Source organism: Pteropus vampyrus, unplaced genomic scaffold, assembly GCF_000151845.1.
Source record: "Pteropus vampyrus isolate Shadow unplaced genomic scaffold, Pvam_2.0 Scaffold101, whole genome shotgun sequence".
Taxonomy (NCBI): domain Eukaryota; kingdom Metazoa; phylum Chordata; class Mammalia; order Chiroptera; family Pteropodidae; genus Pteropus; species Pteropus vampyrus.
The window spans coordinates 4,141,871-4,155,021 of record NW_011888882.1 but is presented as its reverse complement, the minus strand read 5'-3'; the positions used below and the strand labels follow the sequence as shown (position 1 = coordinate 4,155,021).

Sequence of the window (13,151 nt, the reverse complement as noted above, 5' to 3'; positions counted from 1 at the left end):
GAATCCAAATGTATGTATCTTACTCGTGCTTTTAAAGAACAAATTTTCCCCTTGGAAATACTGCCACCATCACCAACCACTCTGAAAGATAAAAAATAAGAAAAAGTCTTAACTCTCTCATGGCCAACAGTGCTATCAGGTAATAAAATTCCATTTATATAACAAAGCTACATAGAGGCCAGTGAGACAGACAAGGTAACAAAGGAGCTGCCACTCCTAATGGCTTCCCTTGCCTGCCTCCCATTAGGCTAAACAAGTGAGGTACTTATCTCCCCGGCTTTCTTGGTAGTTAGCGCTGGCCATAGAATCCAGTTCTGGCTAATGAGTTGAGAGGATATTTTGGGAAGCTTTTCTAGTTAAAAGGACTAGATGTTGTTCATGCTCTTCTTCCGTTTTCCTACCTTGAACATGAATACGGATGTGATTCCTGGAGTGGAGGCTGCCATTTTATAGTTAAGAAATAATAAACATGAGGACAAAAAAGCCTACACATTAAGAATGAAACAATAGGCAGTATCTTGATCTTTAATGCACTTCTCCAAACCCATAATATCCAATTTCCTGATTTCTTTGTATGTGAGATAACTGGGTATCTTTATTGCTTAAACCACCATTAATGAGGTTTCCTGTTGTAGCCAAATTCATATCAACTAATGTACCAGTTATGTATCATTGAGTATCTAAGGCTGTTCCTAGAATTTCATGTTGAACATAGTTACCAAAGTAAATAATCTATGACCAAACTGTATGAGTCAACACAGTCTGCAAGAAGACAGAACACACAAAGGGAAGCTGACCTGAGCACAATGTTGTAGGTCAGGGGTTGGGAAACTACGGTCCTTTGGCCAAATCTGACCAGTTACTTGTTCTCTTAAATAAAGTTTTGGAACACAGCCATACCCATTTATGTACATACTAGCTATACCCTTCGTGCTACAATGGCACAGATGTGACACAGACCTTATGGTTCACAAAACCTAAAATATTTACCATCTGATCCTTTAAGAAAGGTTTGCCAACTCCTAGTATAGGTAAATTCCTATCATACTCTTAAAAAATGATCATTTCCTCAAACAGATACAGAAATGTATACAAAAATGTGAGACATAGTCTTACTTCTGAAAGAGTGTTTTGTACTAACTTATGGAACAGATACTGCATGTACTGATAGTACAAGGAAAGAACAAGATGCCAAGTCCTTTCTCCCCTTTTTCGCAAACTTGATATTGGGGAAATAAGAATGTCCTCAGGTTAAATTATAAAACAGAGAAGATGAGAGTATAGCTATGTGAAGTCACCTTACTGAGAGAATAGCTTCCAGGGTGTCTCAATTATGTAATATTCAATGAAAGGATTCGTCATCAAGAATAGAGGGGATGGGAGTAGGAATTTAGTTAGAAGGGAAACACCTAAAAGGATTACAAAGGCAAATTTGAGTCTCTTAATATTATTTAGGGTAAAGGTTGTTCTAGGTCACAAACAAAAGGGAATCTAGTCTATATGACAGATATCTCCATATAATAAAGATAAATGATGCCAGCCATTAAAGTAATACACCGGTCATGAAGCAACCTCTATCATTTAGCTTTTCAGGTAGAATTCCTATAGAAGAGAATGTGCTTTTGAAGAAAAATGAGTAGATAGTCTTCTTGAGTTATAGTTCCTATTGTCAATTACTGACTTTCTGCTTTTTAATCTCCCATTCTCTTTGAGTTTGGTCTATCTGCCTGGATTGGATCCATTCTCAAGGTGCCAACGTTTGAGTTTGCAAGCCTGAAGGTCATACTCTGGAATTCACCAAGAAGTGGGGACTAATTAGTCTTCCCCAGGAGATAACTGCCTCAAATACCCAACTAATTAATTCACACTAGAACTGGAATTTTTATTGAATTAGACTAACAATGGATATTAAGTATATACTTTTCAGTTCAAGCCCATCACAGTTTAGCTAGCTTTAAGTATTTTAAAAACACATAAACTTAATGATTTAATATTAAAAGCTTATGAACAAACCCTGAAGGTCAAATTACTTTCAGATAAAAGATATATAATTACATATATCCTTTATTAAATAAACAGAAGTAATGTGACAATCACTTTTCTCCTTTTTAGCACATTCTATTTGTAGAGCAAATATTCCTGACCACAAATAACATCAAAGAGATGTAAACAATATATTTTTCTTTTAAAAGTTAGTCATTATTGAATTCATTAACAAGATATCCTCAGAGAAATTTTCAGCATTCCTTTATTGGAACATTATTTCAATGTCAAGTTAAAAGAAGACACACTAAAGGTTCTTTTTGTTCCTTAATATGGTCTTAAAAGAAAACCTGTTGTCTTGCTCTGCAGAATGATATGAGAACATTAATGTTATGAGAATGAGAATATTCAATGAGAAAAATAAAAAAGTAAGACAACTTCTTTACAGTTAACTGTTTTTACTGCCTTTTGAAGATTCTCAATCTGTTGATGTGAATAGTAATCATTATGCTATTTGATAGACTTTAATCCCATCTTACCTGGTATCCACGTTTCTAAAAAAGCTGCTTATTGCCTCATCATAAATTCCTTTCTAAAAAGAAAAAAAAATTATAGCATTAGATTAAGTTTTGCCTCTTTTCCAAATGAAGTCCTTTCCATTTAATAATCCCACAATACTGTAGTGATTGGTACATGGCTATGATAATAAAAAGCAAGTTATCATAAAATGCTTAGTCTGATTCTTCCAAACTACAGAAGGGTAAATGCCCTGAGATCTATTAAGTTCAGAGAAGGGTGCTTAAGTCCTCAGTCCCCATAGGACGGTAGAACAGGTGAATCAAATGAGAGCTTTCTCTGAGTTCTCGGTGATTTTAAAAGCTGACGGATTAAACTAAAAAATATAATACCATACATGATACCAATTTTATAAAGTATTTTCACATATATCTCATTGCTCTTGGCGAGAACCCTGATAAAGATGAGACCCTGAAAATTAAGGGAAACAAGACCAAGGTCGCCGTCCAATTGTGTAGTCTATTGTGTACCTAACGCCAAAAACGTTTAAAAACCTGTTTGATCTTTACTGAGAAGATCCCATACAACGTATATCGGTCAGATAAAAGCTCAATAAAGTAATTCTTGCTTATCTATTGGAAGAGCCTCGGTAACAGGAGGGGGGCTCTCGGAGGGCGGGACCAGCACCTGATTGACCGTGGCGTGCTCCCTCAGCGCCAAGTCCCAAAAGCAGCAGCCAATCTGGTTTCCGCACTGGCCAACTGCGATGAAAGGAAAAGAGAATAGACATGAGGCTGAAAACAAGTCCGCCTGGCTCCGCGCCCACCGAGCCCTCACCCTTTTGGCGCAACTTACCCTGTACGACCACCGACTGAGTCATGCTGCGGTGAGGTCTGCCCTGGACACCGGGAGCCCGGGCAGTCCTTGGTATTCCGCCCGGGCGGCCGTAAGTCACGCCGCTGCCGTAAGTCGCTGCCGTAGTTACTCTCTTCTCTAGGTTCAGGCAAAGATTTTCCATCAGAAGGCCGCACCAGTGTACCTGCGTCTCATCGTTACCATAGAGACTGGGCCTCCGGACCGCAGATCCTCGCTGCCTTGTCAACATCTTTTAGAATCGGCAGCTCCGGAGGCCGGGACAACTGGCGGGTAACTAGGCGTTGGAGTGGGGCTTTGAAACATGTTAATGGGCTCTCAGAGGTTTAGTCTTTGCTCACAGTCTCAACGCCCTGGGCGGTGGGTCATATTCCGTTTATTAAGATTCGTTGCGCCGCTGCGCTAGTACCTTTATCTACCTAGCCCTTTGTTCTAATAGAAAACGAAGAATGTCAATGAGCACAAAGAAACCTCAGACTAATAGGCGTCGCAGGGTTATAAACTAGGTGGTTATACACTTTGACAAAAATGGCGCTTTAGAGACCCAACCAGTGTTTGTGGAAGCTGTATGCTGCCAAAATTAACTTGGATGCTCGCTAGAGCAGCGGTCTCCAACCTTTTTGGCACCAGGGACGGGTGCTCCTATGAAAACCTAATGCCTGTTCTGAAGTGGAGCTGAGGCGAAGATAGCGCTGGGGAGCGGCTGCAAATGTGATGAAGCTCACCGGTAGCTCACCTCTGGTTGTGAGGCTCGGTTCCTAGCAGGGCACCAACCTGTACCAGTCTGAGGCCCGGGTTGGGGACCCCTGCTCTAGAGGATGCAAAAGAAATTAAGATGCAGATCCCCAGCTCCAAGAAATTTAGAATCTAATCAAAGATACACAGACACAAAATACTTATTGTTACTTAAAATATTGTGTGGTGCTGATTATAAGTGCATTACGATTCAGTGGATGAGGATGTAAATAAGTAAATAGAGATCTGATGGAAGAGATGAAATTGAAACTAGGCATTTAATTTATATACAATGTTTAGATGTGAGAAAGGAGGAAAAGATTTAAAAATCAGGCAGTCCTGAAAATTACTATCTCCTTAAAATTGTCAGACATTAGAAAATACTACTGTAAACCCTTATTGACCAATTTATACCAGATTTTAATTAGGAACTCAAGAACTTTTGAATTGAAATTAGTATTTTCCACAAAAATTCTGAGGAGCTGCAAGATTCTAGGAGGTCTTCTTTATTAAAAAAGTTAAATTGTATGTGCAACTAATGTGTGGCAATAGAAACTACAATGGTCGATTGATTGGAGCACCCTATTTTCCCACCAAAACAAATAAGTAGTTGTTACTGCATTTTTCTGTTAGCTGGTAAGTTTGAAGTTACAATGGTGGTTCATGGTTTCCAGGCTCTCCTACATTTCCGTTTGGATGTTTTTCACCTTAGTACTTATATCTTTTGTGATTTAATAAAAATTTTTTTTTTTTTTTGCAATTGTTGGATTTTAAATGCTTATTACTGAGCATGGAGTCAGTGGTGGAAGTACAGTCAGTTACCTCTAACACTTTACTTCAAGGCCTGATATTGAAGTCCCAAAGTCTGGGGCTTCCAAAATTTTCAAACTTTGGTCCAGTTTGTATGTCTGCATTGGTAAACTATGTGGTTCCAGCTCCTCTGATATTTTGGCTTCTGCAAAGCTCCACCGCTCATGCAGTGGTTCAATCCCAGTCGTTATTCTTCAGAGGTCATATATGAGAAAAAAGTCAAATTAAGAAAGCCCTAACAAGTCTCATTAGTAACTTCATTCTGAGGGAATAAGACTGAGAGGTAATTCTGCTTAAGAGTCAAGGTGGAACCTTATATACCACCACTTTAGGACCTCAGTAGAAGCAGAAAAACTTTTTAGAGTTTATAATTTCCAGGAGTCCACTTTGAAGTCATAAATCTGAACATATCCTGGTGTTGAATACATTCCTAATTAGATGGACTGAGACCTCATTTAAAGATATTCAACAAACTCTCAGAAGAGCAAGCAGAACACAGGCCATCCTGAAAAGTTATACGCAGCTCTAGTGGAATTCTCTCTACTATACCTCTTCTGATACAAGAAAAATGAAAAAGAAAATGTGACTTACCTTTCACACTCTAGCTGTAAGTAGAAGAAAAGGTTTCAGATAAGTAAAAGTCAAGGAGAATTTCACTACACAATAGCAAAGCAAAGGAAATTGATGGAAGACCAAAACACCTTAAAGGACTAATGAATAATTAGAAGCATGAAGAAGCAGACTAGAGAGCTGAAATTCAAATTACTGATGTAGAATAGAAGCTTGAGAAAATCAAAGAGAATACTGAAGCAAAGGACAAAGGTATTAAACCTCTTAGAAGACATTACATATGAAAGAGACCAGTATAGTTCAATGTAAGATCAATAAGGGCCCCTCAAATAGAGACTACAGCAAATGAAATAAAAAGTCTCCTTACTTATATAAATAAATAAGGAAGAAAAATCTGTAGGTTAAAAAGATATACTCTGTTCCCCAGGGAAAATTCTATAGTCTATTGACTAACACTAAGATATATTCTGGTTAAGTTACTCAATTTTCAGAATAAAGAATTCTTTGGGTACCCAGGCAAGAAACAAAAGTGAAGCATGGAGGAAAAAAAAACCAAACAATTAGGTTCATCTATAGCAATTTAGTACTGGAAGATACTGAGAAAATGTTACAAAGTTCTGAAGGGGAGCAAAATGTGTTCCAAGAAAATTATACTCCTATATCTTTTCAAAGTTGTCATTAAAATATAATTTGAATTTGTACGTACTCTATCCATTTTTATTCCTGCTTGCACAGTGCATTTCTGAGCCCATCTCTTTTATGTATAACTTGACAAACACAACCAACTGCAACCAACATGGTATTAACGATCTATCTTCCAATCTCTTTACCTAGCACTCAAGTTCATTAGTAAATCATCTGCCTTCTAGGTTATCACAGCGTTTTCCAAAGGTTTTTCTGATAGATTTGCCACTGAATAATAGATAACTATCCTTTCAGCCTCTGAGAACAATTTCCTTGTCACTTGATGCTTGACTACTTGCTAGTGACTTATATTTTAGGTTTTTGTTATGATAGTGCCTCAGTCTGGACCTAAGTCTGTGTAAAGATAAACTTTGTTATGCTATGGTGACAACTAACCTCCAAATCTCAGTGGTGTAAAACAACAAATTTTTTTTTTTTTTTTTTTTTGCACGTGATACATCTCCATTGTGTGGGGTGTATGGTAGCTATGCTTTATGTTATCCTCGCTCTCATACCTGTGTAGCTGAGCTACCACTGTTTGGTACATTCCTGGTTTTTGTGGCAGAAAGACAACTCAAGAGGGTCTTTTATTGCATTTAATGGCTGCTGTTAGCTCACTGGCCCAAACTAGTTCATGTAGACTCCAAATAATCATAAGGGGGCCAAGAATTGCAATTTATGGAAGACAGAAAGCCAGAAATATTTGATGAACATTTGTAAGTAAATCATGAACATTCTCAGACATAACATCAGAATGCAGCATCTGTGGTAGGCAGCCTCTAAGATGACACCAATGGTCTCTGCCTCCAATTTTTGTGTAATCCTCTCTTCTTGAGTCTGGGCTGGACCTAGTGACCTCTTTCTAATGACTAGAACCCAAACACAGCCCAGTGGCACCCTGAGTTGGAGAGACAATGTTGAGAATTCTGGGAGACCAAGGCAGCTAGATTGTGCAGGGCAGAATGCCAGAGAGGAGTGTGTTTACAGAGAAAATTCTGGAGATCTTCAGGAGATTCCCCATGAGTCTTAAACTGAGTGCCGATCAGTACAAGCATGTATGGAAACTACTCAAGGGTGAGGAAAGAATGACTGGAAAGAAGCAGGCAGACAATTCCTGGAGTTCACAGAGGGCTGGAACTTGTTCACATTCCTAGTATCTAATTTCAAAATTTGTAGAAATAAGCTAAAGTAGCGCTTTGATGAAAATTTATAGACTTAAATGCTTATGTTAAGAAGCTAAGTCTACCCTTTTGTTTTAAGAAACTAGAAAAATAATAGCAAATTAAGCCGAAAGTAAACAGAAAAAAAAGGAAATACTAAAGATTGGAGTAGAAATCAAATAAATAGAAAACAGAAAATTAATATAGAATATCAATGAAACCTAATTATGGCTCCTGAGAGATTAAAATTCTTTTGTGGGCTCCCTTGCTCATAAGATAAAGCCTGAAATCTTTAACTTGGATTTATGTTCTGGCATGGTTTAGCTTCTACCTATCTGTCTGGCCTGAATTCCTTTTTTATTTTTTTCTTCTGTGGTCGTACTGGCTTTTCAGATCTTCTGTTGTCCTCTCTGCTGGCCGATGACTTTTGCACATGTTGTTTCCTCTGTTTGCCACCTCCCCAACTGTATCAATGTCTTTGTTTCCTACCCATTTCTACCTAGTTAATGCCTACTCATCCTTTAGATTTAAGTTTAATATCCTAGTCCAGGATGTATCCTGCCCTAACCTGTAAACTGTGCTAGGATAGACACTGTGTATGTTTCGCTCAATATTTTATCTTCAGCACTTAACACATGCCTGCCTTATGATGGATTCTCAGTGATTATTTGTTGTATGAATAGTTATAATAATAGATCAGTTTTCTTAGGATATGACCAGTTCAGACACTCCTTTTCTGCAGCTCATGAATCAATATCCTGAGGATTGAAAGATTATTATTCTTGGGCTTCTGAGAATTAAGAGAGAGTATTTAGAGATTCCACCATCTTTTTTTTTTCACCATTTATACTTCACTTATTCATTTCTCTGAAGATCTGCTAAAGAGTCAAGTTCATTTTTTTCTGATATATTACTCTAGTGCTAGAAAGTTTCATCATTAAGACCACTGTTTGGTTTGTTTCATTGTAGCACCTATACCAAACAAACAATCCAACAAAAAACTTGGCACAACTTGTGCCAAATAAACTAGTAAAAAAAATGGCAAATTAGAGGAATTTAAGAATATTTTACATGCAGATACTTTGTTAAAAAGTGAAATCATATCTCAATACTTTGATTTCAAGAATTATGCAAAAAGATGAGAAAACTTGTACTGATTTAATTTTTGTGTACCAGACATTGGCTTTATTACATGTCAGATTTTTTAATTTCTCAAAACAGCTCTATGATGTTGGAATTAGTAGTATTTTACAGATAAACTTTTAGTGATTTGCTCAAAGTCTCAAAGTTAACATAGTGTTAAAATTCAAATCTAATTCTGATGCCCAAACCCATAATTTTCCCACTGCTGCCTCCACTAAAAAATGTAAACTAGCATTAAACTAGTATTAAAAATTTTTGCCATCCTAAGTATTAAATGCTTAGGTCCTAATGATACGTTAGCTAACAATGGGCAGCAATTATTTCAATTTGAAGATGACATGGCCAGTTAAATGGTTTCTCTATATTAAAATTATGATCAACTAGTCACAGATAGCACCCTAGTAAGAAAAATGCGGCAGAGGTAAGATTTTTGTCTAACATTAATTTAATTATGTAAATTGCCAATTTTCCATAACATAAATCATGTGAAAATGGAGCAGTGGGAACTTAACATAAAATGTAAGTATTAAAAAAGATTTTCATTAAATGTAAAAAATTCTCACATTTCACAGTTCAGTCATCAGCTATGAAAACTGAAAAAAAAATGGTTAGCTGAAGAGTAAAGTTCTGGCTCAGGAGTCAAACTTAAGTATTATATTCAGTGAGGTAACCTGTTGATATAGAAATTGAGAGAAGGAGGGAAATTCAGAAGATAAACTTCAGCTTGTTGTTGGAGCTATGAATTTTATTCTGTAGCAGGTAGAAAACTGTATGAAAGAATCTCTGATGTCATAATTTCTGGGTGTAACTGGGACATTTGATCATCATTCCTTTGGCAAAGATGTTATGAAGAGGATACCCTTAGTTTCCAGGGAACAGAATAGAGAGGACAGACAGTACAAGATGTTTTCTTCCTTTCTCAATTGTCATTGTTCCTGTCATTTAGGAATTTCAAGACTCTTTTGAGGAAACAGGAAAGAAGAGGTAATCTAGGCATTAGAGTTATAAAGAATCCTACACAGGAAAAGCTACAGGGAAGTTTGTGAAGGTGTAGTTTGAGGCTGTTGGCGTGGGGTGAGGATATATGTAGATTGGACTTACAATTTGGGTTATTAAAGGAAAGTCTGGAAGATAATGACAGGAAAATGGGATAGAAAGTGAGAAGAATCTCACACAATTTTGTGCAGATTGATTAGACTATAGGTCTAGAATAATATATATTCATTCACAGATTAAAATATTTTATATTGTTGGGGAATAAGGCAGTGAAAAGAAGAATAAAACCTTTAAATAAACTTCAGAGGCTTAAGTTTTACCTAAGTTTTAGCTTGTTGTAGAGCTATAAATTGTGACATTTTATTCTTAGCAGATAGGAAACTATGTGAAAGAATCTTCTGATGTCATAATTTCTGGGTGTCACTGGAACATTTGATCATCATTCCTTTGTCAGTTCCAGCCTTCTATGGAAGGTCAGTAGAAGCAATTGATTTATTCACCTCTACAGGAATCAGACTCAGCCTATTTTGGTAAGTCTGTGTCTCTGATCAAGTTAGTTAAAACTTAATATCTACATAAGATAGATAGTTATACTAAACCATAGATTTTACTATGATTTTATAATTGTCATTGAGCATGACACTTTTTTCCCTTGATAGTTGACACAGTCTATAAAAACTGTTGTATAATAATCACATCCCTAAATTTTAATAATTTAGTTTTGTTATTACTATAATACACATTTACTTATACGGCCCAGAATATTGAACTATGCATAAGAAACAGATATAACACATTTTTCACTGTTCCTGTCCTTTGATGAAGACATGCAAGTTAATACAAGATAGAGTAATACCTGACCCACTGTGTGCCAGGTGCTGTTCTGGGTGTTAAGGAATCAGTCAGTGGTGACAAAGACAGATGTGGAATTGGTTGGGGGTACAATGATTAAACAAAAAAAAATTAGTGTACTGGTTCTCAACAAGAGGGAATCCCCTTTATCCCTTTTCTCCACCAGAGAACTGTCAAAACTTTTGGGGAGGGATGCTGTTGGCATGTGGTGAGTGGAGGCCTTGGATGCTGCAAAACATCCTATTATTTACAGGACAGTCTCCTCTCTTTCTAACAAAAAATTACCTGGCCCCAAGGTCAATAGTGTCATGATTGAGAAATCCTGAATTAGAGTGATGATAACTGTTACAAAGTAGATATAAAGAGTGCTATGAAAACTTATATAATGGGGAATATTTATGGATGGCTCCTCTGAGAAAGTGAAAAATATATTCATACTTAATGAATGAATTGGCTTTAACAAGCAAAGGGTGGGAGCAGTTTGGTGCGGAAGAGTTCCAAGCAGAGGCACCGGTAGGTAGTAGGAGCTTATTTTACATAGCTCTGTGTGTGTGTGTGTGTGTGTGTTTGTATGTATATCATATATATCTCATACATACATTACCTTATATATGTGCATATATATTAATAATGCTTAGTAGCATCTGCTGTTAATATTAGGTAGCCTTTATTGAGCACTATGTGTTAGATACTGCACTTTATATGTATTATCTATTTAATTCTCACTATTACTGTGGAGGTAGATATTATTATTATTCTCAGTTTACCCTTGAAAAACATACTTGGTTAAGTACATTGCTTAAGATCACATAGTCAATCCAACTCTCCCAAGACACTTTCTTAACTAATGCACTGTAAATGTGGAGAGGCAGAGAGGAATGAATGATAACTAGGAATAGAAGGCGGATGTGAAACTCAGCTGTTATTTCAAAGGAAGAAAGGGCTTAGATAGGCAGAGAAGCAGTGGGAAGTGGGTGCAGGGGCTCAAGCTTGTTGATTGCCACAACCATTTAAAGGCAAACTGAATTTTTTTTTTCACACAGCAGAAATGGACTTTAGTTTTGTTAACCATAAGACATAGTTTACTTTTATTATCTAGTGACTATTTTGTGTTTGTTGCAAGATAACATTTTATGTAAAGAGCTATACAATATAGTATCTATATACTTTTATAGATATTTTAAAATGTAATTTTCAGAATGTTTGTATATGCCTGTAACAAAATAGTAACATTAAAAATTTCAAACAACTATTTGAAGACAACTCATCCCCTCCTCCATTATTATAATTTTCTAATATAGGTTTTCAGTGAATTATGCCTTTTCGGTTTGGGACCCAGCCACTGAGGTTTCCAGTGGAAGGAGGAGATTCTTCAGTTGGGCTGGAACCTGGCCTGAGCTCCAGTGCTGCCTGTAACGGGAAAGAGATGTCACCGACCAGGTTAAGTCTCCTTATACTGAAAACTGAGGAAATGTGTAATGGCTGTCATCAATACAAACTTTAGCTGATGTTCAATATTAGCAAGATAAAAGCCCAGAAACATTGCTATTATTAATTAGCATTAACAAATATTGCTGTTAGTAAATTAATGTGAACAGATCGTAGGTTTTCTTAGCACATAGTCTGCATTTTGTACCTGTATGTATTAATGATAGACCAATTCTTTTTTTTTTTTTTTTTTGGTAGAATTTTAGTTAGTTTTCTTATTGTTGATATGCTCATGATTAGATAATATTTGAATAAACAAGCAAACCTTTAGTGCTATTATGTGCTGGGCATAAGGCTACAAATATGAAGAAGACTCAGGTTTAGTGTGACTTTGGCTTTGATTTGAACTTTGGCAGAAAATTCAATTATAAAATCGAAGAAAACTATAGTAGGGTTTGTTTCACATTTCTGCTGTTTACCGTAGCAAAACATCAAATACTGCATTGCTAGGTTTCTTATGGGCATTGCTAGGTTTCTTATGGGTTGGAAATTTTTAGAACAGTGATTTAAGTTTAATAAGATAGGTACTTTAAAAATCAGAGTTATTTAAGGATGGGATAGACTACTTTGGGAAGTACCAAGCACTTGTTTTTAGACATGTTTAAGGTTGGGTAATTATTTGATGGGAATGTTGGAAAGAAAATTCAAGCAGTAGGTGTATTTTTGAACTAGATGTCATTTCAGGGCTCTTTTAAACCTGAGATTTTATCAACATTTGAACAACACGTGGAATAGTATGTTCAGTTTTACATTATTACACAAATATTTTAGTTTTTAAATCAACTAAAGTGATTTTAAGCTGTGTATATGTACGAATTGCCATAGCATTATCATACGTTTACAACTATGCACCACTCCCCCACCTTTGCCATTTAACATTACTGCATACCTTTCAAAATGAATATCTTTGTGTTTATGAATTTCCTGTGACCACAATTTCTTTGCAACGTAAGTCTAAAATGGTCTGCCTCATCAGTGCCACAGTGTTATAATAACTTTACAACATTCAAAGATTTCAAAATGATTTAAAACAGTTGAATATGCACTCATACTTGGTACTCTGAAAAAATTTCCTTTTTAGTCTCTAACTACGTGTCATTTGCTCTTTTATTCAGGCAACTCCGAAGATGCCCTGGAAGTCATTGCCTGACAATAACTGATGTTCCCATCACTGTCTATGCAACAATGCGAAAGCCACCTGCACAAAGCAGCAAGGAAATGCATCCTAAATAGCATCATTAAGTCTTTTGTAGAGGTTTGACTAGGTCAAGGGTAATGGGGCAGTATCATCTTATGATCTGGTAAACAAATAAAAGTGGTGGCACCTTTGGATGATGACAA

At 36.4% G+C, this 13,151-nt stretch overlaps 1 protein-coding gene across 4 annotated transcripts; it reads left to right on the top strand.

The window, feature by feature from the left end:
• The first annotated feature begins 3,443 nt into the window (after positions 1-3,443).
• Positions 3,444-13,151, top strand: FAM229B (family with sequence similarity 229 member B). 4 transcript variants are annotated; one of them, XM_011364792.2, is made up of 4 exons: positions 3,444-3,645; positions 9,925-10,000; positions 11,624-11,762; positions 12,926-13,151. In XM_011364792.2, the coding sequence occupies exons 3-4, from the start codon at positions 11,638-11,640 to the stop codon at positions 13,041-13,043; spliced, it is 243 nt and encodes an 80-aa protein (XP_011363094.1). In that variant the 5' UTR covers positions 3,444-3,645; positions 9,925-10,000; positions 11,624-11,637; the 3' UTR covers positions 13,044-13,151. The 4 variants fall into 4 exon arrangements, with proteins under 4 accessions (XP_011363094.1, XP_011363092.1, XP_011363091.1 ...); XM_011364790.2 differs by having other exon boundaries at positions 9,844-10,000; XM_011364789.2 differs by having other exon boundaries at positions 9,841-10,000.